The following is a 14,858-nucleotide window of genomic DNA, read 5'->3' on the forward strand; positions in this document are numbered from 1 at the left end:
TTTAGAACACTGGTTGCATGTTATTGGCTCAAATTTATAATTGTGACCGTTTACTGTGGTGATATCATGGTTCCAAATCTCTCACTTACTGGCAGATTCTTATGTTTTCAAGGGTTGAGTAACAGTCCCACTTCAATTCACCCCTTATGTTATTACAGCAAATCTTTGGTTAAAGGGCTCTTCCTTTTGTCAACACTGTTAACAAAACAAAACTGGTGAGAGCACACAGTCTTAATAAAACTTTTACACACATCTTAGCTTAAAGCACATTGTAAACACAAATAGCACGTATTTTCTGTAATAACATGTTTACAGTACAGACAAAACTGGTCAAGTACCAGAAGTCAACAAGTTTCCATTATTGTGGTGAGGGCTCCATACTCCATACACTTTTGCATGCAAGCAGACAATAATCCTAATTTGACTTTTAATGTAGTTTTGATAGTTATTTATAGGAAATTAGGCAGAACCAGTGCTGATTTGGTTTAAAATGGAGCACTGTAACAAAAAATAATTTCCCCCAGGGATCAATAAAGTATTCTGATTCTGATTCTGATTCTGATCTCAGCTGCTTCAACAGAAGCAGCATTGGACTCAAGCTATATGCAAAGTAGACAAGCATTTACTTCATAAAGAGTGCCCTACCTGAGACCAAACGCTTTGCGTAGATTTCCTGGACATGCAGAGGACCAAGATGGCTCTATCAATTAACATACTTTGATCTCAATAACAAGATCAAGGAAGGTTTCTGTTACGAGTTGGCAGTATCCGAGTGACTGGAAAGTGCATATATAAGATGGCTGTAGTCACCATGAAGATTTTTGCATTTTGAAGTATCAAAGTTAGCATTTTGTCTACTGCCATCCTAGTTTTATGAAGCTAAAAGTTACAGTATTTGGATTAGAGAATTAGGTGCCAAGTTAGCAGCTAACATTAGCATGCTTGGTTTTCTCGCTGCACGGGTGCTTCAAATAGACATGCAAAGTAATAAACTGGTCTGTCTCTACTAAACAAACAGCCAAGGTATTTGTTAGGTAATTTCATTCAAACACTGCTTTTACTTTTACACAATGAATCCATTAGAATTTCAGGGCTATGCTATGTACATGCTATCTAGTGACTAAAACTGAAACAATAGCAAAAGGAGCCTTTGGTAATAATGTTAGTTAGAACTGATCCCAGGGTTTTAAGTGAGCCAATACTGATCATGTGGAGTAAAACGTGTGTTTGAGTGGATCTTTTAATGTGACATGCATATAGGGGCAGTAATTAGCAGCTTCAGTAGCTTTAATTTAGGGGGGTTAAATGGAGCACGGCTATCACCTCACGTCCTTTAGATGTGCGTGGGGGAGGATATCAGAATGAAGTGCCATTTGTCATGTGTTTGTGTGTCTACTTAAAAAAACAACACATTTGACTATTCTTGAACCAGCTGAAAGTCCATGGATGAATAAGAGACTATGTGAATGTGGCATACTTGAGTGAGAGATGCACATGGAGCACATGAGACAGGAGATGAGTGTAACACTAATTAGGCCACCTCTATTCCAGCAATGCTATGGCATATTTTCCCATGCAGGGCTCTCTAATAACCAGTTGTTCTGTGGAAAAAGCTTTAAATCAGAGGCTATTCATGCACAAGCCTCTTCTGCCTGCATGATGTAACCTGCCTAAGACCCAAACTGAAACGTTGTCAGTCATCTGAACAATGCGAATAAAAGAATGAAAGCAGAGTTTTATTCCTCTTCTGCCGTGCACAGCTCTTGTTGCCGTCGGTATCATCATGCTTTTAAATCACCACAGATACACCGCTTCCTTCAGCAGAAACATTCATACCTTTCTCCTACAGTTGTAGTCCTAGCATGTTACTTCCTATATTTCCAGGCTTTTGCCTGACAAACAGTAACAGTAAGGGTCTCTAACCTTGTAATAAACTCTGTCTTTTATTTTTATTAAAAAATATATATATTTCTTAGCTTTTGTTTTTTTTTTTTTTTTAAAAAGGAGGAATAAATAACTTTAGGAAATTCCACTGTTAAGAGATATTTAAAAAAAAAAAAAAAAAAATATATATATATATATATATATATATATATATATATATATATATATATATATATATATATATATATATATATATATATATATATATATAAGATAGCTAGGAGTTGTTTGAATTTGAATTGCTGCTAGTTGTTTTAGTTTTTTACTGAACAAAATATATTTTAGTCAAAAAGTGTGTCACCTTGGAGCAAAACATTGATTAATAACTGAGAAAGCTGATCGGTTCTTAACATAAATCTCTTGGAGCCTTGTTGCCAGCCCGTTTCATTCTGAAACCTGTTGGCCTGAAACCAGCAAACTGAAGGCAGGTTTTTTCCGAAATGTTACCAGATCTTGTTTTAATTGTTTGTTTGTTTTTTAAATATAAGATGTAATATAGTGAAACTTCTTGTTTCACTATATATATATATATATATATATATATATATATATATATATATATATATATATATATATATATATATATATATATATATTTCCATCTGTGGATAATCTCACATATATATTAGGCTTCTTTCATGTGCGTGGTTGTGTTGTAGCAGTGGGGAAACCGCTTTTCCTGGATTCTTGCTTAAAGTCCTGCCTGACCGACTTCCTAATTGGCTGTCTCGTTGTTTGACTGCTTTACCAGCTGACTTTGCTAACTTTCCCTGGCAGCCAGTCACACTGACCGAGTGCCTCGTTGACCTGTTGGTTTGCTGCCTGCTGCGGTCATTTGTGTCCGCCGTTAAAAGTGATCACAGTTAATTGTTGATACTCTGAGTGAGTGTGTGTCCTTGAGTGAGCTAGCTGTCAGTGAGTCAGCAGCAGCTACAGAAGTAGCTTTCTCACTCAGATCTGTTCACCACAAGCATGCATGCAAATGAGTGCACTCATACATGCATGTACGCTTGAATGTGAGCAGTGAAAGAAGGGTGTGTTGTACAGAAATTCACTTCAGCTTGACTGAATGCAAAGTTTGTACTGCACTTATATTTAGGTGTATAAAGATGGCAGTGTGGTGCATGTGGAAGGGGGGCATGATGTTTGCTGTTGGTTACGATGCAATAGCAACCTCTCTGTGATGAGAAAACAGTCATTTAGAGTGTGTGTTTGTGTGTGGGCAGACTTACTGTTTCAAGGTGGAGGATAACGGGGCTTTAGTGTGTCTAATCTGCAGCTAGGTTCTAAAAAGATCCGGGACAGCGCTACATAACCTGGATTAGTTGAACGGACGCAGGCAGAGCTGGAGGAGGAGCCACATCCGAGACTGAAATAAGTGTTAGGGTGTTAAATTGGAAAGCAGCGTTCACATTGCAATCAAGCCCCGGCCAGCGCCAGATTAAAATGAGATGGAACCTCAATGACTCCCACTGGGGAATCAGGTGGTTTCAGCAGCAGATAATGGGACTGAGCGGAGGAAGATGTCCCTTCACACAGGGAATTGAGCGATGTGTGGATTTAGCACAGATGAGGCAATCAATCAGCCACAGTCATAACTGGAAGAGAGAATAACATTAAGTAAAAAGCTGCTTTTCCACATGATTGATATGTTTGTCTTGATGTGTTCAAATAAACAAAATATTATTAAAAATTTACAAATGGAAAGAAAAAAATATAATCACCCTGAATGTCGACAGCATTCCTGCAGATCTTCAAAAGCTCTTGAAATTCAAGGTGCATCAAAAAGAATAATACAATTTAAGTAAAGTAATGGACAAGTTTTAAAATACATGAAAGAGTATGAAGCTAAATGTAAAGTTTTACATATGATACAACTCTTCCCATACTCGAGCAAAGTCTGAAGTAACTGCACTTTTTTCCTTAACTTGGGAGGAAACAAATAGATGCTTTTAGTTAAGGTTACATTTTGTTTGTTACTGTTATAATTGCAACTAGAACTACAGCAATTAGAATTTTAAATGACACAACTACATCAATAACAACTACAACAACTAAAGTTGCCTAAGGCTATAATCTGGCATATTTACATTTCTTAAAATGTTCATTAATAGTTATTGTCCCTCTTTTTTATTTAAAAAATGAAATAAATAAAGTAGCTACAACAATACCTAGAACAAGTACAGCAATATCTGGAAAATCAACAGGAATATTCTATTTCTAGAACAACTGCAACCAATAACTATAACAACAACACTACAAAGACTAAAAATAACTTGAACACGTACAGTATTACCTAGAAACATTATTTATAGATTACTTTTCTTAACAAAGATACAGAGAGCTTCACAGACAGAAAATTCAAATAGTAAGACATACCAGAAATAATTAAAAGCAGAAAAGAACAAAAAAGTCAATTCACATACTGAGAAATCACTTCTTGTTTAACACGTTTTAAAAGAAAATAAAGAAATTGTCACTCAAAGCGGTCGGCTCCATTTCTCAGATCAGGTCAGGTGTAAATTCTTTGTGCTCATGATAAACAGATGCCATTCCTATAAACCAAACAACAGCATTTAGACAGTTTTATGATGTTGTTTCTGGACTAAAGCAGACAGGGAAGACACTGGGATTAAAACACTTAGCATGGCTAGAATTAGGATTGTTCTACCATGGAGTTTTCTGTTTTTCTGTATTTTGGTCTTAAAAAGGTACTGAAAAAATCTTTTGTTTGTTTATACTCTGTACCCCAGATACCCTGCTTTTTTCATGACTTTTTTAGGACCTTTTCTTGTTTTTCTGAATAAATTTCGACTTTAAATTCAGGTCTGTCTAAACAGACTTTTAAGCTTAGAGCTTAAAATTTCACAGTGCTCCTTTTTATTTTTGGGAAACATGATCAGTGAGCATCTTCAATAAGAGATAATTAAATCTGATATCAACTCAGTCCATTACACTTGTAATTAGGGCTGCCACAATTAGTCGAGTAGTCACGATTACGTCGACTATCAAAATCGACTGATTTAATAGTCGACGCGTCGTTTGAAGCTTTGTAAGATCACAAAAGACGCAGGAATAAGTAGTAGAATTTAAGAGTGTAATAACGGACTGAAACAGAAGATGGCAGCACTGCATGTACAAGGATGCCAGCTGCCATTAAACCACAAAGAAGTAGCTCTGTCCCAGAATTCATAGCGCAGCCCAGCTCAGTTTCCAACAATGGCGGCATCTAGTTAGTTTTAATATTACTCTTATTATTCTTTCTGGGTCACAAAATAAAGTTTTAACATATTTTTAGGTGTAAACCTCAAATATCAGCTCAGTTTATCAAAACACCACATATTTTCAAAATCGCTCCGACGTTTGTTACCCACTAGTTCGATAGCTAGCCGGGGGCAAGGCTTACTAGAGCCCGAGAGAACACCGGACTCCCGGCAAATCGTTTTCAAACCCACCGTGGTCTTTCGCTACTCAGGTTAAACATATACAAGTCACTTAGATAACTTAAAAATGTTATTGTTTGGCTTTTTGTTTGTATTTTATTTGTTCCTGAGTAAATCTGTTTGGCTGAGATTAAAGTTATAGTTTTTACACAGCTGAACAAATGTCAAGCAGACAGCTGATTATCAGAAGTGTGAGATGCTCGAGAATTTACTCCGGTGTCCTGTTATATTTTAGATAGCAAGGAGTTTGTTAAACTTCACCGAAACAATCTGCAAATTTCATTAAAATTTAATGAACTATCATCTTGTCTTTATTTTTAGTTAGCACATACCTTAAACACTTAAAGCTGTAAGCTAATGATAGTTACATAAGAGCAGATGCATGCTGGTGCAATAAGCTGTACGCTGTGCGTCCAATGGATGCATGATCTGATTAGTCGACTAATTGCAAAAATAATCGGTGACCAGTCGACTATCAAAATAATTGTTTGTGGCAGCCCTACTTGTAATTAACCAAAGAAAATCTTCATTGACTGGTTGGAGAGTGGGAATAATTTCAGTCTGTTGGTTGCAGAGAAAATCATTAAATCATTAGCCCATTTTGATGAGAGACACAGCTTGACAGCTGGAGCCCGTGAAGCTTTGGCTCGAGGTTTTGTAAAAGAACTTGACCAAACATACTTAGAGATGTTTGGATGTTCGTGTGCTCAAAGTTAAAGCCTCAAGTGTTCAACACAAGCTTTGACAGAATACCCAAACACTGACAAGTTAGCTTAATGTTTTCTGCCTGCAATATGAAAATAGCTGCTCACTGCTGAAAATTCAATATATTAACATAAAAAAAAAACAGGTTTGTCATAGATCAAGTTAAAGACAATTCTACTTCATTTTATTTGAATGAAATGTTCCTCCCTCCCTCACTGAGTACACATAACACGAAGTGAAAAAAAAAAAAAAAATAGAAGTCAAGTTTGTTTTACAGTCTTGCCTATCAGTCTTTGTTCTCTCTTCTTATTTCAGCTGTTGCTCTGTCTGATCTCTTTTGTGTTCACGTGTTTATCGATAGCTTGCATGAGTTGACTTTTGTAATCCAAACACATTATATCAAAAGGCTGGACAGAGAACAAGGGATGAAAATGCTAAAAATCTGTTAGAAAGTTGGATACCTTGTCAACTCCCAAGTAAATGTTGAGTAAGCATTAAAAAAAGCTACAGGGAGCAGTCTTGGTGTACGATGGCCAAAGTTGTCAAAAGCCCGGGGTCTATTCAGTACACCCTGTTTTCTTTTTTTTTTAAAGCAGTCTGTACCAACCTGCTGCAATAAGTAATGAGTCAGTTTCGGAAAGACTTCTGAAAGGAGCTGCATGATAAAACCTGTGGATGATACAGCACTGACGAGAGCCCTGATTTAAATATCCCTGGTTGTAGTCAATACATGGTTCAGATATCCAGAGACTTCTGAAGCAAAACCTTTTCCATCTGTGGATAATCTCACAGATGCAGAATTTATTTCCCTTAACAGTGACGGGGAGATTAAACAGGCACGATGGTTATGCTATGTTACTCACTGGTCCTGATTATTTTCCCAGAAGGAAAGTTGTTCTTTTATTATAATGGTGTTTCTTGAAATCTTGCGCTGCAGTCTCAGACTTCCTGAACAGAAACTTTTATTGTATGTTTGAAGGGCAAGAATGACAACATGTGCTAACGAGACACATTGTCACCCTCCTATGAAGTTTTTTCCCTGCTGTATTTGTCATGTATTTGTCAGTCATGTGTCCAGATAAGACCGACAAAAACAAATCTCTGAATATCTTTTAAAATTTTGATTGAGGGAACGCCACAACAGATAATGTGATTCATTATATTCATTCATGAAGCTCTAGACCTTTGAGACCGTACCAAATAGAAGGACTTGCCCTAAATATAAAAATCGTTTTACAAGAGAGCTTTTGGTCAACAAGATGTGACTGAGAGGAAGTAAACCTCTCAGGGTTTCCTAGATGAACCTGTGGAAGGATCATTAAGGTTTGCCTGCAGCTGCCTTTATCCCCAGATAGCTCAGGGCCCCTCGTGCTGTTTGCATTATGCAATAATTTACTGCTGGCTTTAGCTCTGTGTAGCTACAGTTGACCAGAGGCTCCAAAAACCTCCAAACCGCCTGATCAGGGAGTAAATCCTTACACGTGTCCCCACTACCATAACCCTTAACTTTTAAAGTTTAAGGAAATCCTCTATAAATAAAAGACACCTTGCTTTAAGTTGAATAAATACACAATGAATAATACTAGCAGGCAGTCCACATTACAGCATTGCCCAAAACAACTCTGACTATGATTTTTTTTTTTTTTCGAGTATCCATTATTTTTCTCAACCTTCAGTGACGTTAATCTGAAGAACTTTGGGTCTTGGAAAGTTGGCTGATTAAATCAAGACATTGTGCTATGTCAGCTTGAGCAGTGGGAATATCTTTCCGACAACCATTGATTGAATTTGGGGTAGTTGATGTCAGTTGCAGCTCTGTATTTATTCATGCATGTGCTGGATATTTTTTAGGGTAGTTTAGAAACGCATAGTTAAACGTACAGGCTGATTCACCGAGTGAAAAACGAGCCTCATCGCTCGGTTAAAATGATTTGATTCTGTTGTTACGGCTCACAGTTTATTGTCCCGTTTAACTCTCTTCATTTCTCATCTTCTCCTCCTCCCTCTCCCCCCCTCCTACCCCTCCTCTTCCTCTCCCCTGTCAGATGATGAAGCATGCGTGGGACAGCTACAAGCAGTACGCCTGGGGTTCCAACGAGCTCAGGCCTGTCTCCAAGCACGGCCACTCCAGCAATCTATTTGGTGAGTGAAAGACCACGTATGTGTGCACGCCCAAACACGCGCACACCCAAACACACACGCACGCACGCGCGATTGATCTCTTGTCCCTGCCACCAGCAGCCTTGGCCTTTAGATTAGCAGCCAAATTGGCCGTCAGTTAGAGTCATCCATCTACACATGCCTCTAAATGTCAACTTTATCATATATTTATATTCTGTTTGTGCTTCTTCCCAGTTGTCAGTGTCTGTGCTCGTAATGAGTACGGTGATGCGGGGTGTTTTATTCTCTCTGTCTTCTTTTTTTTTTGTTTTGTTTTTCCCTCTCCTCGGTTTCACACTTTTGTAACTCTTCTCTGAAAGTCTTAATTGTCTGTCAGCCTTTCAGTTTTGAGGCTAGAATTACCACCTCTTGGTTGAATGTCTCCTCTCAGATCTGTCAAGTTTCAGTTTACATCCATGTCTCTCCACACTTAGAATACATGCAGTGAAGACTTTGAAGCAATTAAATAGGTGGGCACCAGAGATTAGTGTCACCAATTCAATAGCAGACTGAATGTGAAATATGATCCTTTCTGTTCCTTAGTGATAGTGGTAAATAAAGGCCAAAATAATGCTTTATGGCAGTCTCTGACCTTTCTCTTATGAGTCTGCTCAGTTCAGTTTTATTTATATAGTGCCGGTTCACAATAAATATGTCAGACCTACAGTATTAGAGATAAAGCACAAAGAGACAATCACCTCAGACCAGAACTCTGTAATGCCTCTTATTTTTTTCATTTGTATTTAGAAAAAAGACCCAGAGCCAATTTTATCCTATTAGTTTTTGTGCAAAATTTTTACCATAAGTACCATATACATTTTTGAGTTACTGCCAGAAATATTGTCAAAATTCTCACATGTAATCCTGACCTTTGACTATCAAAATCTAATCCAAATGAACACAAAGTAGTACAGTGATAGTAAATGTATTTATATTGCCTCCTTTACATCAAATGCAACCCCAGAAAAAAACCCCAAAACCCCCCCAATGAAACTGAATGTCCCAGCGCCAGTTTAAAAAGATGAGTCTTCAGCTGCTTTCTGCTTGAGTCCGTCGTAGACTGGACGGCAGAGAATTCCTAAAATTGCAAATTCCCTCTAATCTTTAGTTTCTTAGTGTACATTAGTGTACCCTGATCAGACCTAAGAGCTGCTAACATATCGCTGCACAGATCTTGGCTGCGTTTAACTGGACTCAGAAAGACAGTATGCTGACAGTATACTGCTACTGATGATAACACATTTAAAAATAGGTATATGATAATATTGCAAACAATCCAGTGGCAACACAGTTATAGTTACATCCTCACTACTAAGTTCATCACAGCTCTCTTCTCTTGATTGATAGCACTTTAAAAACAATTCTTCATTGCAATCTTTCAATAAAAATGGTCATTATCTATACTGTATATTCTTTTAGCCATGCTAGTCATACAATGAAAATCTGAACTGTGACAGCTTTATTAATGTTAAATGGAAGTGAAGCATACATCATTTCTGCAGGTGTTTGTGTGAGCTCTGTCTGTATGCGCCACAATAACTTTAATTAATTGCGACCGATTGAATAAACGGGAGCAGAGACTGTGTTTTTAATTTAAGATCTTTCTCTCTTTTGTCCTAATAACCCCAGGGTGTTTGTTTGGAGTCCTTTAGCTGTGCATATGTATGACGGTTTAGTGTGGGTTTGTATTGTGAGCTTTTGATAAGATGACAGCCCCATGTGACAGAGGTAGCTGAGCCTCTTCTGCTGATAAGGTTTATGCCACGATACTCTCTAGCTTGATCTGGTTTGAAGTTTTCCTGCACTCTTGCATTTTTTTTCTTTAAAAGTTGCCCTCTAATGTCACGGTGCAGTGAAGGCTTTTCATTTTTAATTCCCTCGATAATTTCAAGTAAACTCCCTGTAATTAAGAAAAGAATGAATGTTAAATGGGTGTGTCAGCTGAGTGGAAGGAAACTGAATAATTGAAGTGTTGTTTAAACTGATATAAATTAATTATTTTTTCACTCAGAAGCAGCTGTAAAAGCTGTAAACACAACAGTGACGCGTAGATTTAACATCTAGTGGGTGTTTGTCAGTTTGCCCTCTTCGTTCCTAGGGTGGTGTAAAGCTTTAACAATCAACCTGTATCCCCTCCCGTCAGATCTATCTGTTTTGGGGCAATATTTCCAGTTGTTGGTATATAAAGCGGACTATGTTATGTGGATCCGGTGCATAAGTAGGACACGGCAAAGCTATTGCATGCATTTAGTACTCCTTTTCCTCTGTTTTTATATTTTGAGGTTATTTTCCCTTAATATTGGCTTTAAAAATCAAAGCTAGGAGCAAAAGATGCTAATATACTCTGCTGAGCTGAGACTAACCAGATAGATTACATAAGGAGAAGACATGGCGCTCAAAGATTCCTGACCTGGAATCTATGGGAGGATTCTGCAGCGCAGATGGAGGGAGAAGTCTAACTTCATGTGAAGGTGGATTAAAAAAACAAAACTTTTTAAAACCTTATTTTGGGGGACACTCTGCAAACTTTTGAAGAAGTTTTCATCCGATTCGACTGATTCTATACATGCAGTTTTCAAACCCTGACGACAATTGAAATAAATTTAACTTAACCTAGAAGAAGTGCCTGAGGTAGTTTAATGGCTGCTGGGTTGCCTCTGGAAGGTCTTGTGGGGTAAACTGCAGATTTGGCTTCTCAACTACAGCTGGTTTCATAATATATTGAGAAATTATTCCACTGTTAAAAATGTGAGACAGTGAGAGGGGTTTTAAATTGTAATTGTAATTTCCTATTTGTTTTAAATAAAATAAGTTGTACTTCCTCAGGAATGATATTTTGGCCAACGAGTGCTATTTCTGAATGAAATAAAAACCTGGTACAGTTGTGAATATTACTGCACCACTTGTCCACAACTGTTTTGTTCTGTTGCATTACATTTACAGGAGCTGTGGTTATTTCGTTTTTTTCTGCACACAGTTTTATGCAGAGTATAAAAAATAAAGAAAGTGAGGTTTTCTTGCTCCTTCTAAGCAGAACTTCTGAAATTTTTCTGTTCTATTCTGTTCTATTAGCAAAAAAAGACAACCAGAGATTGGCTCTTATTTAAATATTTGGCCGGAAATATAAATCGTAGCATATCAAATGTAGACTTGGCCCTGTAAGACAGTGTTTTTCATTTTAGATTATGCCACTTTGAGTTTTTGCCTCACAAACCCCCCTCAAAGTCTTTTTCAGTACACAGTCAGGAAGATTCGGAGCTCATTTTTAATGATTGCCTTCTTATGTTTAATGAGGAAATTCAATCAGCTTTGTGTAAATTTCATCTACAGTTTCATTACTGAAATTTATCAAACGTAAACGTAGGACTAGGGAGGAAGCTGCTGTGTGAATATTAATTGTCAGATCACCTCTTAGAGTTGGTCTTTCTACGTGTTTCTCTCTTTCTCTATCCGTCCCTGTGTCTGTGTGATAGAAAAGTAAATAGGTCTTAGTTGGTTGCTCCAGTAGACCCACTTCCATCAGTAAATAAGACAGCTTGGCCCCAGGGCCTTGTCACTGCCTTTTCCAGCTCCTATAGAACATGATGTAGGACGATGATATTAGCCTGACCTGAAATATTATGCAATGAAGCCACACACCTAAGGCTGCTTCCATGATATATATACTCTTACTTGGATTGCTGAGTCAAACTAGCCAGGAGAGGTGTCAATTAGAATGATGACAATGTCCTCTCAAAATCAACAATAAGAGCACAAGAAGTATTACGAGACCTACTCTGTGTTTTCCTCGAGACAGGATTTAAAGGATTATAAATTACTCATGGTTATTCTTTGCCTAATACCACTTAATGTTAATACACTTTAGCGTGTTGCGTAAGCGTGACAACTGTCAGAGGGATAAAAATGAAACTTCCAGCTGCCCGTTTTATTTTGGTGGTGTTCGACTTTCTGGCTCAGAAATTGTCACAGCGGGTTTGAAACCAACGGTGGTTTAAACCTTTCCGATTGTCCCATTTATAATAAATGTTAGGACTGCAACTTTAAATGATTGTAATATTGTTCTGCCTCCAAAATCTTTATTAGCCATCCATAATGTTGTGCATGGTACTGTCAAAGCACAATATAGATCATTGTTCAGGAGTTTAAAAAAAATATACAATAAATTGACATTCTGATCCTTTTTTGTGAGTTGGGCTCATGTGGGTCTAAATATGTGTTTTTGAACAGTGCGATGTCTTGGATAACGCACATTTTATTTCTGTCAAACTGCTCCAGATGGGGTGGTTCTACTTTGGGGAAAGTTGGATGCGTCTCCTCTGTGGTCACTCCCTGAAGCAACAAAACTCCTTGGTCTCAGACGCCAGCTGTGCTGTCAGCTGTTTCCACTGTATCGAATGTGTTTGGCTGGATGTTGCGGCACTTTTGGGATGTATTGCAGTGCTTTTGTTTGTCCGCGTAAAAATCCTAGTGTACAAAATTTGAAGAGCTTGAAAAAAGAGGGCAACTGGACTTCTTTGAGTTTTGTGAAGACGTGTCAACTCTCATCCAACCCAAAAGACCAGGCCTCTCGGTCTTCTGGGGACCTTTGATAACACTGTGATGGCTTCTGCAGTCTTTTATGCAGTGGTCTGCTGGGAGGTGGCAGCACAGAGAGGGGCAGGAAAGAACTTGTAGACTGAAGAGGGCCAGCTCTGTCCTGGCCTGTCCCCTAGACTAGACCGCAGAGGAGGAGGGGGGAATGAAGTTTAGCCAACCTAATGTCCATTATGGACAACACCTCTCATCCCTGCATGAGACTGTGGGGAGGCCCTGAGCACCTCCTTCAGCAGCAGATTGTTAGAGCCATGGTGTAGGACAGAGCAATCAGACATAGGATAAACACCTGCTAAAATATGTGTATATATTATAATTCCCACTGCACCTTATGCACTATAAAGAATGTCAGTAACAAGGTTTTAGTCCATTTTTGTGTAAATAGTACAATTTAGATATTGTAAAAATTACTTTTGTATTGTATTTTATTGATTTGGACTTTTAGGAGTTTTTATTTATTGATTTTGTATTGTTTTTTTTTTATATTATCTCATTCACTGGGTCTTTCTGACCCTTCCACTGCTGTAAAAAGTCTAATTCCTCAGTGTGGGATTAATTAAGTCTATATCTATACCTATCTATCTATAGCAGAAGGTGAAAAGCCTTAAGAGTGTTAACCAAGATAAAATCATAGCCAAAGAGCACTGTAGAGTTGTCTGCACAGATCTCGAACTAACTTATTCAAACACCTGAAAAAGACTGGAGCACAAACTGGAGTGTAATTAATGAGCGAAGGCCAGAAAAAACAATGCAACAATTGCTAACGTGAATCGGCCAACATCGGCTCGGACGTCCATGAGAACGAGCCTGTACAGCACATTAGCACATCCATTCAGCTCACAAAGATGCACTGGAATCACCGGTGCAGTCGCATTCCATTTAGCCAGCTGTGTTATCTCTTCATGCAGTTACTTTTCCAAAGTGGTAATACCTGCACTGTGTGCAAAGTACAACAGAGGAAATGTAGAGGAATCTCACTGCTGTCAGCCACTTTGCTGCAAGTTTTATTCACATTGATTTCTAAAGATTAATTAGCATAATGTATGAATGTAGCATATTACGGCAGCCTTTTTGGTACAGTTTGCTTATAAATGTACTTTATTTTTCATCTAGGACTTGAATATTGCTGAATTTGAGTGAATACGGAAGGCCGGTTTTGTTTTCATGCAGACATTTGGACAGATTTGAATATGTGAAAGGTTTCTTCTTACATGGCGGTGCATTAAAAACATCAATGAACATTCATGATCTCAATATTTAACTAAGTAACCATGATTATCATTTTTGACGTAACCAAGTATTATTATTATACTTGCACCGCATAATATTTGCAATATGCAGCAAATTTTCCTCCGTTCTTTCAGCAGCTGTATACAAAATGTTTGTAAGAGTTACATGATGCATGGAGGTGCTCGGGATAAACTGGGAATAAGCTGAATTCTATCCCAGGCTGGGAAATTTACCAGTTGCCACATATCCTCCTAAAATATTGGCAGACTACTGTGTTTATATTCTAAGCCCTCTACTTTGGCAGACTACCAACGGTGATTTGGATATTATTTATCAACCAACATTACTAAATCTTTCTTAACCCAAACACTTTAACAAGAAAGAGCCAGAAATAATGAGGCGGATCAGGTCCACTTCTGAGCTTGTATTAGCATATAATTAAATAGCCCTGCCCATGTCTTTCCATTTGTGTAATACAGTTGCTCTCTCCACACAAAGCGTCTTTTAATTTAGGTAGTGTTAAAGGGAAACCAGTATTTAAGACATTTTTGAAAAGGTCAAGATGTTGATGAAGTGACTTGAAATGTGTTGTAGAAAATGGCCTCTTGAACAGAGGACAGCGTAGAGGAGCATCGCAGATTGATTTCATATACTGTTGCAAATGAACTGCTTCAGTTTTGGTTTGAAATTAAAAATGACTTTCAGTAAAAGTTTATTATTATCACATTTAAATGCAGGTTTCCATTAGAATGATTACTGAATTTCACAACATTGACTCTCTAA

General features: G+C 37.8%; 1 protein-coding gene across 1 annotated transcript in view; it reads left to right on the top strand.

Moving 5' to 3' along the window:
* The window catches only part of man1a1 (mannosidase, alpha, class 1A, member 1), a 158,258-nt gene that overhangs the window by 31,531 nt on the left and 111,869 nt on the right, over nt 1-14,858 (top strand). The window contains exon 2 of the mRNA XM_026142320.1: nt 8,138-8,234. Within this exon, the coding sequence (XP_025998105.1) occupies nt 8,138-8,234 (97 nt within the window). The remainder of the gene's footprint in view (nt 1-8,137; nt 8,235-14,858) is intronic.

This window comes from Astatotilapia calliptera, chromosome 15 (genome assembly GCF_900246225.1).
Source record: "Astatotilapia calliptera chromosome 15, fAstCal1.2, whole genome shotgun sequence".
Taxonomy (NCBI): domain Eukaryota; kingdom Metazoa; phylum Chordata; class Actinopteri; order Cichliformes; family Cichlidae; genus Astatotilapia; species Astatotilapia calliptera.